The sequence below is a fragment of the Solanum stenotomum genome, chromosome 12 (genome assembly GCF_019186545.1).
Source record: "Solanum stenotomum isolate F172 chromosome 12, ASM1918654v1, whole genome shotgun sequence".
Lineage (NCBI taxonomy): Eukaryota > Viridiplantae > Streptophyta > Magnoliopsida > Solanales > Solanaceae > Solanum > Solanum stenotomum.
In genome coordinates, this window is record NC_064293.1 from 9,002,594 (window position 1) to 9,016,962 (window position 14,369).

Below are 14,369 nucleotides of genomic sequence, written 5' to 3' on the forward strand. Positions count from 1 at the left end.
CATGTTAATGACGATTCTAAGGTTGAAAGTTCATTCTCACCTAATTAATTGTATGAGCTATTTTATGAGTTGTATTGAATGAAGGGAAAGATATTCCTTCACACATGTAAATGCAATTCAAGACTAATTATGTATAATTTGAGAAATAATGCTTAGCACCGAGTGGATATGGAAAATGAGGTAGAGGACCTCCTGTCAATACAATAGGCCGGGTCATCTAAATTATTCTCATGAGATGGAAGCTCCTCCGCCAATACAACAGGTCGGGTTTATGGAAGCATTCTCCATATCCCATAACTATGTGCCCACATAGGTCTTTAGCTAGTGGATCCACCCAAAAGCTAATACATTTAGTTCTACCTTAGGCAAGTAGGACACCTTCTTTCGGTGTGGGGTTACACGACACGGGATTCTATATATCTCACATGGTCTATGTCGGTTATGGCTAATTTTTTCCCTACATGAAAAGATAATGAATATGACACGAACTATACTTATGACTCCTTAATGAGCTTTACTTAGTAGGAGTGGGGGTATGGGACTTCACTTTTACATTTCACAAGTAGACTTTGAAAGGGTTATGGGATGGTTTCTTATGCTATGATAAGATATGAATGTATGCATGTATGTTGAATGGATTGTTGCTATGGATAACTTTCTTTATGTTCAAGTTAAGGTACATGACTATTTCCTTGTCTATGAGTATTGACTATGATGAGGTCTATGTATGTTATGTATGACTAGGGTGGTCTCAAATGAGTACTTAGTGTGGTTGGTATTATGGGATGCCAATCAAACATTTCACAAGTACAACTTAAGGTTACTAAAAAGATTGTTCTATTATGTCATAATGTTCTCACATGATAAATGTGCTTATGACTTGTGTTTTACATTAAAAGTGCATGGTGATTCTCAAACTTGGCAAATGCATACTTTTGAACAAAAATGTCCTTTTTATCATATTTCAAGGATTTTTATGCATGCTTCCATACTTAGTACATATTTGTGCTAACCCCTATTTCTTCTACATTTTTGAAAAGTGTAGGTTCCGACTAGGTGAAGTCTACTTCCTTTCTTGACAAAGGCTTGGATTGCTTATCTCCAATACTTGTGGTGAGTCATCATGGTTCGAGGACAAGATGTCATTCACTTCTAGATTTTTTTCTTATAGACTACTTTTGAGACTTTTGATTGTAAAGGGGTGTGACCCTATTGATATTCTATTGTAGTAGATAGTTAATGAAACAATGTCTAGACTTCGCTTTTGTTTTTAATAAAAAGACTTTGATTGTAAAATTTGAAATTCGGCATCATTTCTATTTCCTATGTTTATGTATGCTAAGGGCTTGTATGAGACCCCTTCAGGGTCAAGTACGCGGTGTTGCATCTATGGGGTACCCCTGGGTCGTGACATTTTGGTCCCTCAATATTTCATACATTTTAATTTTGGTCCTTGCGATATATGACTCAACATATTTAACCTTTGATCCTTTTAGGTTGGAAATATGTTATGCTCAGAATTTTAGCAGGGTTAAAGTTGGCGTAAATTCTATTTTTTCCTAAACCCCACTTGTTATTACACTCAATATGTTGTTGTTGTATTAACCTAAAATATGGAATAATAAATATGAGNAGTACGCGGTGTTGCATCTATGGGGTACCCCTGGGTCGTGACATTTTGGTCCCTCAATATTTCATACATTTTAATTTTGGTCCTTGCGATATATGACTCAACATATTTAACCTTTGATCCTTTTAGGTTGGAAATATGTTATGCTCAGAATTTTTTTAGAGATAGCAGGGTTAAAGTCGGCGTAAATTCTATTTTTTCCTAAACCCCACTTGTTATTACACTCGATATGTTGTTGTTGTATTAACCTAAAATATGGAATAATAAATATAAGTTTAACATAACACATTGATAATTGAATGGTGGAGTGGTTAATAATTCTGAATCATTTTGAATATTATAAACAAAGAGATCAAAATTTCACAATTACACATTTCAAGTAATTGAAATATATTCATACTCAATAAGCACTAAAATTGAAATTTATCAAATTTTAGGGATTCAATTCCTCTCCATGGGGAAAAAACATATAGTCATCCCTCAATTGTTCCAATAGATGGTTCCATCTCTTTCACTTTAGGTATATGTTTCTTTTGGTTCTTTTTTTTTTCTATTTTATTTTCTTGTGGTTGACTCGACAAATAACACATTGAATTGACTTGCTCAAGTTAGAGATTCTTTAACTCGTACAATTATTTGTTTGAAGGTAGTTCACGGTTTAATTTGTCAAGATATCATTATATTAAACGAATTAATAGAATTTTTCTTACAGCATATAATGGAGCATGTTGTGAATCCTTGACCGATTGATCGTACACTTCTTCTCTCAGCATGAGCATAAATCAGAATTGTTATGGAAAGGTGAGATATCATTTAGCAGCCTTATGAGTAGAGCCGTCAAAAAGGGCTTAGCCCATGGGGCCGGCCCAACCCAACCCGTTATTGGGGTAGGGTTGGGATAGAAATTTACAAGCCCATTTAAAACTGGGGATTATAAGCCCAATCCTTTTAGGCCCTTAGCCCTTGAGGCTTGATCGGGGCCGGGCCGGGGTCAGCCCATGGGCCAAATTATTTAATTTTAATTAAAATAAATATTCAAAAAATAAGAATAAAAAACTAGAAAACCTAAATAAGTGTTTGTGGAGTTTTTCTAAGGAGCTTACCTCGTGAATTTCTTTATTATTTAGTTTTGAATATAAGACTTGGATAGTAAACACTATTTATATTATATGTGATAGAATGTTTTATGGCTTGAACAATTAATTAGTTTCTTGATTTCATTTAACAAAATACTTTAAGTAATTATGTATTGCTAACTAAAGATTTAGTCAGAAGTGTTCTTTAGTTTACTAGTTTGTTTTTCAGATATTTTTCACTTAAGAGATTATAATTTTTTTTCTTTAAATATTTATTGCTAGATTTTATTTAGTAGGCGTTTGGCCATGCGATACCATATCACGATATGGTATCGTGAGATGGAATCAGCGCTTAGACATGCAATTTTACGTTGATTCCATCTCATGATTCCATATCATGAGAGGTGATACCATACTCTCCAAAAACCATGATATGGAATTATATGGTGATTCCATATCATTATTTGAGATATTTTAATACAATAATTGATCTATGAGTTTATATTTTGTTAAAACAACCCCACATTTATATCTACTAACCATTTGTTTCATATGTAAATAAAATTTATAATCACATCATTACTTTTTAAAATTTATTATTCTCACCGACATAAAATTTATTATTCTCACCAACATATAGTCACTTTAACTCACACCTCAAGATTGTGAAACTTTTCAACATTCACTTGAAACAATTAACCGGCATGTTAAAATAGTTGCCGAGGCAATTAGCAAGATGACACCAACATTTATACAACCAAAAAATATGACTGGTGTACATTCCAAAATTCGACATAATACTCGATTTTGGCCTTGGTTTAAGGTAAAATTTCAGTCACATTAATAAATTTATTTTATGGCCTTAATAAGTGAACATTTATATTTTATGTGTAAGTTATTAGTATTTAGTTACATATTTCCTATCAACTTTGTTTATAGAGATAATATTGATTTTATGACTTTGCATTGTCTTGGAAGCACTATTTTTATTACTCTTACAAACATTATTTTTATGAAGTACATTCTATAATGCTTCCAATTTATTTTATGTTCACTAAACTAATATTGATGTATTTTTTATTTGGTAGGATTCTGTTGGTGCGATTGATGGAACATATATAGAAGGGGAGGTTCCTAAAGCGGTGCAACAAGCATATCGTAATCGCAAAGGAAGAACATCACAAAATGTCTTATGTGCTTGTGATTTTGATATGCGATTTACCTTTGTTGTTGCTGGTTAGGAAGGTACTGCACATGATAGTAAGTACTTGAGAATGCACTTGTTGAACCAACGTCACAATTTCCATTTCCGCCACATGGTAACTTTAAATTACATCCTTAGAATAAATATTATTTATTTACACAAAGTTGTCTCATTTACGTCACATATGCATTTAGTAATTCTTTATAAAATATTTTTTGGTAGATAAATATTATGTTGTTAATGCTGGTTTTCGAAACACAAAAGGATTTTTAGCTCCATACAAAGGACTACGCTATCATTTGCAAGATTACCGAGGAAGTGAAAGAGAGCCTCAAAATGCCAAAGAACTATTTAATTATAGGCATTCATCTCTGTGCAATGTGATTGAACGGACTTTTGGACCTTGAAAAAATAGATTTAGAATTTTGAAACAAGGCATGAACCATTATGATATTGATACACAAGTGAAAATTGTCATACTTGTGCAGTGTTACATAATTATTTGCGAGAATACCAAAGTAGTGATGAAATTTTTATGGTCTATGAACATGAAGATATAGTTGCGGAGGATATTGACCAACAAATGCTCAAAGTAACAATGTTGGTTCGTCTTCTCGGTCACATGATCGAGAAATGCAAGTTCAACGTGAGGAAATTGTCCGTACTATGTGTGAGGATTATATTAAAGACTAGTACACTACAATTTATGTTCAACTTTTTTTATTAAATTAAAGTTAGATGAACAACTACTTAAGTGGAGAACAAATAACTTTGTAATAATTTATTATGCTATTTTATAATTTTTTATTTATTTGATAAGATTGAATAAACAATTGGGACTATTTTAATAGTTTTACAACTTATGGATTTTTATGTTTATGAGAAAATATACAACACAAAAATTACATATCGCATGTCCAAAGAAACCTTCAATTTCATCACATGATTCCATATCATGATACCATATCATGATTCCATATCGCATGGCCAAACATGCCCTTAGAATTATTGAAACAATGTTACTGTTTGTGACATTGATTTGACATAACAAAAAAAGGGGTTGTCCCGCCCAAGCCCTTGACCCTTCTGGGGTTGAGCCGAGTTGACCATTTTACAGCCCTTTGAAATGAAGGGCCAACCCTCCCCAGCCCATCAAATTCTTTGGCCCGTGAGGCTTGGGTGGGATAGGGTTGGGCTGACCCATTTTGACAGCTCTACTTATGAGGACGGTGCTCATAAATGATGCTTGGAATTTATTTCGTTTGCACTGACCTCATGGACGTGTTGAGGAGATCTTACGTATGTTCAGACTGTATGATGTAGTTTGTGTGGGCGGGATGCAATATGACCGTGCCCTTGTTACAACTATGGTTGAGCGTTGGAGGCCAGAGACTCATTGCTTCCAGTTTCCTTTTGGTGAGGTCACGATTACACTGCAGGATGTACATGTAATGTTTGGTTTGCACATCGATGGTGATGATGTGTACATGCAGGATGTTACACGGAGGATTCGTCCATGTTGTACTTTATTAGAGACACTCACATGATGCGCCATAGCACCTACTGATATGGATGGTGCAAGTCAGGTGAGGATACATAGCTTTATCGGCTACTTGCGAGATCAGTTACAAGTAGATTCGATAGGAGATGCTACTCCAGTGGAGCGGGTTGAAAAGATTGCTAGACTTTACATATTTGTTATATTGGGGGACATCTTATTTTCGAAAATGTCGGGGAACCTTATTAGCTTACAATACTTGGCGTTCCTAGATCCCATCNTTCGTCCATGTCGTACTTTATTAGAGACACTCACATGATGCGCCATAGCACCTACTGATATGGATGGTGCAAGTCAGGTGAGGATACATAACTTTATCGGCTACTTGCGAGATCAGTTACAAGTAGATTCGATAGGAGATGCTACTCCAGTGGAGCTGGTTGAAAAGATTGCTAGACTTTACATATTTGTTATATTGGGGGCATCTTATTTCCGAACATGTCGGGGAACCTTATTAGCTTACAATACTTGTCGTTCCTAGATCCCATCCATGATGTAGGTAAGTACAGTTGCGGCAGTGCAGTGTTGGCCTACTTGTACCGTGCACTTTGTCGGGCATCTATCGATAATGTGGTTGACATTTGCGGATTTATTCCTCTCCTTCAGGTAACTTTACTAAAGTTTTAAAATACATTCAAATACAAAGAATCTTTAACATTACACCGTACAAGAATATTTTTTCTATATTCAATTTTTTAAAATATTTAAATTATATACAAATAATTTTTAAAAACTATTAAATATATATATATATAATTGTTAATTTATTTTGTTAATGATGATAGTTTAATTATTTTGTTTGTCACATTAAGGTTTGGTGTTGGGAGAGGATCTTGCATGTACAACCATCAGCTCCTTCACCGCATGATGGTGACACATTACTTCCATATGCTAGGCGTTGGACGCGTGGAATTGATAGGGATACTGAGTCACATCATGTTCTTATCCCGATTAGGGACCAACTAGACGGCATGATGGAGGATCAGGTACATCAAATAATTTTTGCAACTCTTTACTAGTTTTTTTTTAAAATATATAAATTACATATAAACGTAAATTATATAAAAGTAAATCAATAATAATTTTATTTGTATACTAAGTAGTTAATGTTGATTTTATCTAATTAATATATTTTAAAATAGTTTCGATGGACACCGTATAATGAGATTTTACATACACTGCTTCGTTGTTGTACAATCGATGAGACTTTATGGATGGCATGCGTGCCTATTCTTTGCCTAGAGATTGTTGAGGTGCACACGTTTGATAGAGTGATGCGTCAGTTTGGTCGTCCCCAACATGTACCTGCGATTCCTAGTTGGGGAACCAACCACCACGTGCATGATCAGCGTAGGAGGCTTGGACCGGAGGTTCTTGAAATGTTGGTTAAATATTTTGATGATTGGGGTAATCGACATCAGAGTTTAGAGGTTGGTAGATGATGGTACTAGCGAGGCAGGGTATAAATTGTGGTACATGTGGTACGGAAGGTTGCTTATAGGTAAGCCTGCATTAGAGGTTGCTGTACCGTCAGGCTTTGATTCCGCTATTACTAGCATTGCAATAGAAGGTTGCTTATAGGTAAGCCTGCATTGGATGATATGTCTCAAACACCCGGAAGAAAAAAGATTGTTACAAGAATTGTAAAGAATGTGAACATAAATGATCTTCTGGCCAAAAAGAGGAAGAGGGACAATGAAGATGAGGATGGATGGATATACGGGACTTAGGCCGCGAGATATTCTACGTATTTCAAGAAAGGGTTGTGGAACATAATATTATTATTTTTGTGTATGTATTTTTTTTTAGGAAAAGTGAATGAAAAAATTCATGTATGTTCATATTTTTGTGTATGTATTTTTTAAAAAAAGTGAATGAAAAAACATGACTCGAGGATGACCAAAAATACAAATAAAAAGTTGCATATAAATTAATACAAAAATAAATTAACACAGTTAAACATATTTCTTTAACTACTACCACCATATGATGCGTTTCGAGCTCGTGATGGACAATTGCGCCTATCATGGACTATTTGTTTGCACGTTGAGCACTTGCGAGTGAGTGTACTTGTGGGAACTCCATTTTATTATGTATACGGGTGGTTTTATTTACGCCCACTTTTCGTAAATATTTTTTATTTGCTATCATAATTAAGGGACTCTCGGGCCAATACTTTTCACTGGCAAGTGAATTGAATTGTCCGGAGTACTAGGCTTTTTTGTAGTTACGCACGCTGAATTCTGGTGCCATATGTTCCCATGTTTGATACCTAATTTGGTCAAATCCCTTTATTGTATGAGAACATGGAATGTGGTATGGTTTCCATTTACCACATTGACATATTCCTTGCAATGCATTTACAATGTGCTTATTACCACCACGACCATGATGCATATGTGTTTGCACCTCAAATATGTTTTCCCTTTGTTGGTGGTAGTTGATGAGTGTGTGACGCTGTGACTTTTTTTGGTTATCCTCAAAAATCTTGAATGGTTTAGGCATTCATTGTTGCTTTTTTTGTACTAGCTAATTGACAAAGTTTGATCTTGTAACAAATTCGTTCACAATTTGATTGTAAGTGAGTCTCACCATTGCAATAACTGGTAGGCCCGTGGCTGACTCAAGCAGATCATTGAATGAATCAGAACTATTTGTTGTCAGCATGCCTCATCTCCTACGTCCATCCTTGTGCAATGTCCATTTGTCAAGATCGTTCTTCATTAACCACACATACGCTTCCGCATTAATCTCATTGATCATCTCCATTTTTTCCAAAATACTTTTCTCCTAACAGTGATTTGCAGCTTCCCATAAAAGGTTGTTCAAAGTGACATTTTTTTTTTTTTTTTTTGAAAATTGGCCTTCAAATGTCTTAAACAAAAACGATGAAACCCAAATGGGCCCTACCAATTTGGAGAATTATACACGGATGAGAGTATTCTGTGATGTCTATCTGATATCAATGCTACACCTCTACGACCCTTGACAACGTGCAAGTGTAAATGATCCAAAAATAAAGTTCATGTCTCCATGCTCTCATTCGCAACTATTGCAAATGTCAAAGGTAATATTGAGTCGTTACCATCCGCTGCAATCGCAATCAACAACTTGATATCATATTTTTCATAGACATGTGTTCTATCAATTGATATAACAGGATGACAAATCACAAACCCATCAATGCATGGTTTAAAAGTCCAGAACATATAGTTGAATACATCTTCAATGACATCGACACGCCGCTCTGGTTACCATTCAACTATTGTTCCAGGATTGAAGTGTTTCATAGCTTCCATGAACCATGGCCACTCGGCAAAAGAACCCTCCCAAGTACCATAGACTTTTTCAAAAGCACGCTTGCGATCAAGATAGGCTTTTCTCCTGCTTGTCAAAATGTCATATGCTTTAAGAATGGTTGTTTGACAGTCTTTGATGAAAAATCTGAAAAATAAAAATAATATTAATTATCAAATAAAAAGGTATACGTTGTGATGTATATTCATCATGTGTATCGCCAAAGATATCTGGACCATCTGGGAGATGATCAAGATAAGGAATTTCATGATTACAAAAAGGACTCATGGACATTGGTATTGCTGACCGATTGGGCATAAAAAAATCATCATCACTAGATGATGCCTAAAATGAAACATTATCTCCTGATTCCTAAGCATTAGGCAAATAATCACTATCACTAGTTGAAGGTGAGCCGTAATTTGGAAGGTCACGATCATCGATATTCACAGGATCAATGGGCTCATCTTGTGTGATATTTTCCCTATATGTGTAAAAAAGTATAAATATTTGCCTCATGCAATTAACTTAAATAAAAAAAATTAAGTGTTGGACATACCGATAATCATCTGCATCAAAAGTAGGCGAGACATGAAAATTTGAGAATGTCCCAGCATTTTCCGTCTGTAGACATTGAAATTTTGTGGAACTCTATAAGACGTGTTCAATTCGAATTGAGACTCTAGAAGGTGTGTTCAGTTTCAATTAGAATTCTTAGAGGCTATCAACCCTAAACCCTAGTCCATGCCTATATAAAGAAAACTAAATTCTCTTAAAAGGCATCTCGAAAATTCCATAAAGAGATCGAAATCTCAAAAATTTCGTAAAGAGATCGAAATCTCGAATATTCTGCAAATTGATGGAATATTCATATAGAGGTCAAATCTAAATCATCTTAGTTCGAGAAATACGCCACTAACGGTCCTCGAATCATGGATAAATCTCAGGAGAGTAGAATCAAGGGAGAAACAAAATTGTACCCGCATTGATTTATCAATAAAATTCACGTTTCTTTAGATTTTATTTGTGTGGTTTATTTATTTTCCATATGTTTAACAAAAATCGCAAACAAATTGGCACGCCCAGTGGGACCAAATCTGCCCTTCATCTCATCTCTCATAAATCAAATCTGAAAATCTGAAGCTGCAAAGGTGGAAGAATGAGTACTTCAAGCCTCGTCTTTTAGTTTCATTTAGTCTACACTCCGACAAGTCTTGACATGGGACATTTGTAGATATTGAAATTTTGTGGGACTCTACAAGACGTATTCAATTCAAATTGAGACTCTAGAAGGTGTGTTTAGTTTCAATTAGAATTCTTAGAGGCTACACAACCCTAAATCCTAGTTTATGCCTATATAAAGGGTATTGAATTCTCTTAAAAGGCATATCATAAATTTCATAAAGATATCGAGATCTCGATATATTCCACAAAAGTCATGGAATATTCATATAGAAGTCAAATTTAAATCATCCTAGTTCGAGAAATACGCCACCAACGTCCCTCGAATCAGGGATAAGTCTTATGAGAGTAGAATCAAGGGAGGAACAGAATTGTACTCTCATTGATGAATAAATATTATGCTTCTTCAGATTTTATTTGTGTGGTTTATTTATTTTCCATATATTTAAAATTTGTTGCAAACAAATTAATTTCGTCAAGTCCCTTGATTAAACTCTCCTCTCATCTTTTCAAGGTTTTGTTGGGCTTCTAGCCTCTTTTTGTCAAATGCTTCTAACTCAGCAAGATGCAGTCGAACATTTTCTTCTTCAGTGATCCCTTATTGAATAGCAAGTCTTAAGGAAGGTATTTGACGCTCAAGTGGTAGGACTGCTTCAACACCAAAAGCGAGTGAATATGGTGTTGCTTGAGTTGGAGTACGGTACGTCATCCTATATCCCCGCAAAGCTTCTTCCATTCTTTCATACCAATCCCATTTGGACTTGGAGACAACTTTCTTCAGGAGGTTGCATAGAGTCTTATTGAATGCTTCAGCGAGACCATTGGCGGTAGCATGATACATAGAAATTTTACGCTGCTTGAAACCAAAGTGATCACAAATTTTGTTCATTAACTTGTTATCAAATGGCTTGTCATTATCTGTTATTATGTAGCGAGGGATGCCAAAGCGATAGATGATATTCACTCGGATAAAATTTGCAACATTCTCTGCTAGATTTGAGATGAACCTCCTCAAGTAGGCTAGTTTTCCTTGGAAGCTTTTTAACTCATGAATATTTCGAAGCTCAGGCATCTTCGATATTGCATCAACTTTGGCTTAATCTATTTCAATTCCTCGATGTCTCACAATGAAGCCAAGGAACTTTCCAGAAGTAACTCTGAAGGCACACTTCAATGGATTCATCCTTAGTTGATATCTTTGAAGCAACTCAAACACCATTCTTAAGTCTTTCAAATGATCATTCCTCTTTCTCGACTTTACCACCAGGTCATCAACATAACATTCAACATTTTTATGGAGCAAGTCATCAAATATATTTTGCATAGCCCTTTGATATATAGCACCAGCATTCTTCAAACCAAAAGGCATCACTTTGTAGCAATAAATACCTTTAGGCATGCGAAATGCGGTGAGTTCTTCATCCTTTGGTGCCATGAGGATTTGATTATAGCCAGAAGAACCGTCCATGAATGACATCGCCTCATAACCAGTGGTGGCATCAATCATTAGCTCAAGAATGGGAAGAGGGAACTCACCTTTAGGACATGCATTATTGAGATCCCTGAAGTCAACACAAACTCGAATTTGGCCATTCTTCTTCCTTACATGAACAATATTTGAAATCCATGTAGGATATTTAACTTCACGAATGAATCCTGCCTCAATGAGTTTGTTGACTTCATTATCTATCAATGGAACCAAGTCTGGCCTAAAACGTCTTTAGGCTTGCTTAACAGGACAAGCACCATTTTTTACTGCCAACTGATGGACTGCTACTTTAGGATTCAAGCCAGACATTTCTTTATAACTCTAAGAGAAGACATCCCTATATTCTTTTAGTATATTCATATAAGCGATTTCTTCATTAACTTCTAGAAAGGCACTCAAGTAAGTAGGCATTGGGTCTTCATCAGTGCCAAGGTTAACTTCCTTTAAGGGATCTATTGTGGTCTTCACTCCTTCTTCAAGTTCTGGTGGAGCATCTCCAGCATCTTCCTCTTCTAGAGGGTCATTGTCATTGACAGATATATGATAACACTAGACAATATCTTCTAACTCTTCATCAATCTTCATTTGAGGTAAAGAATCGTGCTCATTCTAGAATGCAACATGATATGAAGAGCCTACACTTTCTTCATCTTCCTCGTGCTCCTTGGTGTAAACCACAGTATGAGCCTTTGCCTTGAGTTCCTCTTTACACGAAATCACAAGTTCCACTCATCGCCTCATTCTAGAAGGAATCAAACTTTTGAAATCCTTTTGGATCATAGATGAAGTCAACGTGTCACTTTTAGATAACTTCTCTGATGCTTGTTGTTTTTTTCTTCAATGGACCTAATCTCTCGAACACAGAAGTTCTTGCAGTCGATCAAAGACGAAAGGCTTTTTATTGGGAGCAATGACATCATCTTCAAAAGTTATATGATTATTGCTTGCTCTTCTTATGGAGATACGAACTGGTGGTGGTTGGTTATAGCCTAGGCCTTCACGTGCTTGCCTAGTTTTATCAACTGATAGGAGTTTCCCTAACATTGATGGCTCATTAGGATTATATCCGGCCTTCGCAAATAACTTGTAAGCATTAGGATTAAAACCTTCTCCCGTGCATTTTGTAGGGAGTGCCACCCACATCTTGCACTTGATTTTGAGCGATTGTCTTTCCTGGTAGCTTTGAAGGCAAGTTTATTGCATCAATTCGTCTGATAGGAAGAGTTAGTCCTCTTAATGCATCTTCTTGAAGGGTAGATGATTTGACTTCTTCTTTCTTTACTTTTGGAACATAGCGAAGTCCAGAAGTTAGATTCTTCTTTGAAGACATGGTCCTCCCTTCATTGAGATTGGGACGAAGTTCTTTAGTGTCAACTTTTGCCTTTTTGACAGCCGTATCGATTATTTTGCTTGTGATCTTGTCAGACTTGATTGATTTGAATTTATTAGATTTTGTCCCTTTAACAACATAACTCTTCAAATAGAATTTTGCATCGGCAAAGTGCGTCTCAACTTCGGTGAAAGGATTATCATCTGCAACTATCTTCCTTTCAATTCCGTCTTCAAGATACTTCAAACATTGATAGTAAGAAAATGAGACAATTTTATTCTCGTGTACCCAAGGCCTGCCAAGTAATATATTGTATGAAGTCTTTGCATCGATTACGTGCATCCATGCGCTTGATCGCAAATATTTCATGTGGATTTGTAATTTAATGGAGCCTATGGACCTCTGTCCTCCTTGATTGAATCCTTGTATCAACAAACGACTTTCACTAAGTTTTTCGGTGATGATGTCGAGTTCCTTCAATGTGTCGATAGGCAAAATGTTGACTCCAAATCCTTCATCTATCAAGATTCTATTTATCTTCTTCTCTAACACCTGACCAACCATATACAAAGGACGATTGTGTAGTGTTTCACCAAATAGAAGATCATTATTTGTGAATGTGATTTTTGTATCACATGTATGTGCTTCTTGGGAAGAAGGTTCAATAGGCTTTTCAGAAGATGACATCATTGACGAGATTTCTCTTGTTGCATTTTCTTCGCCACTAGGAGACACTTTTGGTGAGGATTCTCTCGTTGTTCCTTCTTTGTCAGTTGGAGACACCTTCATTGTTTCTTCTTTATCAGCATTAAAACATGATGCCTCTACATTTTCTTGAGTAGACTTTGTGCGCAACCAACTTGGTAAGAATTCCTCTAGAGTTACAGGATGTCGGGGTTTCTGGTAGTGATGCACTTTTACCTTTGCCTTCTTTGGGCGCTTTATTGATTTCTGCTTCACCAGTTTCTTCACCATCCTCTTTATAATCGGTTGCTCACATGATTCTTTTCGTAAGCTTGACTTGTTGCGTCTTCGCCTAGTCATAAGAATCCAGCCTTCATCACCATTTATATTAACTTGAGATTTGTTTAGCTCCAATGACTCTTCTTCATGCTTTTCAGTGATACATATTTGGATCGGATCGAGCGAGCCGAATGTGATGGAGATTTGATTAGAACTAGTTTTCTCATCATAAAGGACAATCTTCTTTTCTCTAACCAATCGCATCACTCTATCCTTGAAGACAAAACATTTTTTCAAGAGAATGACTCACAAGTCTATGATACTTGCAATAAGTTGGGTCATCAGCTTTTCCAGCTTCATCAGGCCACTTCATCTCTGGCAACTCAATGAGCTTTAATTTAAGCAACTCATCAAAAATATTAGAAATGTCAGAATCCAAGAAGGGGTATTCTTTTTCTTGCATTTCCCTTAGGATCGATTTTTGGTCTGAACACGCTTGGAAATTCGTTCTCACACTTTGCTTCTTCCCTTCCTTCTGAGTGAACTTCACAAGCGACACATTAACATTCATTTACTCTTTGTTGTCGTTCTTGGCATCTCTTAAGTTCCTGCTTGTCTCTTCATTTGCGAGGGTCATGGA

The 14,369-nt window shown here is 35.9% G+C and overlaps 2 protein-coding genes across 3 annotated transcripts in view; both read left to right on the forward strand.

The window, feature by feature from the left end:
- The window catches only part of LOC125846928 (urease accessory protein D), a 586,865-nt gene that overhangs the window by 360,409 nt on the left and 212,087 nt on the right, over positions 1-14,369 (forward strand). The gene's annotated exons all lie outside the window — the stretch shown is intronic.
- Positions 5,278-7,198, forward strand: LOC125847039 (serine/threonine-protein phosphatase 7 long form homolog). Its single transcript, XM_049526747.1, has 5 exons — positions 5,278-5,431; positions 5,968-6,074; positions 6,281-6,454; positions 6,611-6,898; positions 7,025-7,198. The coding sequence occupies exons 1-5, from the start codon at positions 5,278-5,280 to the stop codon at positions 7,196-7,198; spliced, it is 897 nt and encodes a 298-aa protein (XP_049382704.1).

Excerpts from the sequence above, each read along its gene's own strand:
- LOC125847039 (XM_049526747.1), top strand. The coding sequence starts at position 5,278 with ATGGTTGAGCGTTGGAGGCCAGAGACTCATTGCTTCCAGTTTCCTTTT. Across the intron at positions 5,432-5,967 it reads ACGGAGGATTCGTCCATGTT|GTAAGTACAGTTGCGGCAGT; the intron begins GTACTTTATTAG and ends TCCATGATGTAG. Across the intron at positions 6,899-7,024 it reads ATCGACATCAGAGTTTAGAG|CATTGCAATAGAAGGTTGCT; the intron begins GTTGGTAGATGA and ends CGCTATTACTAG.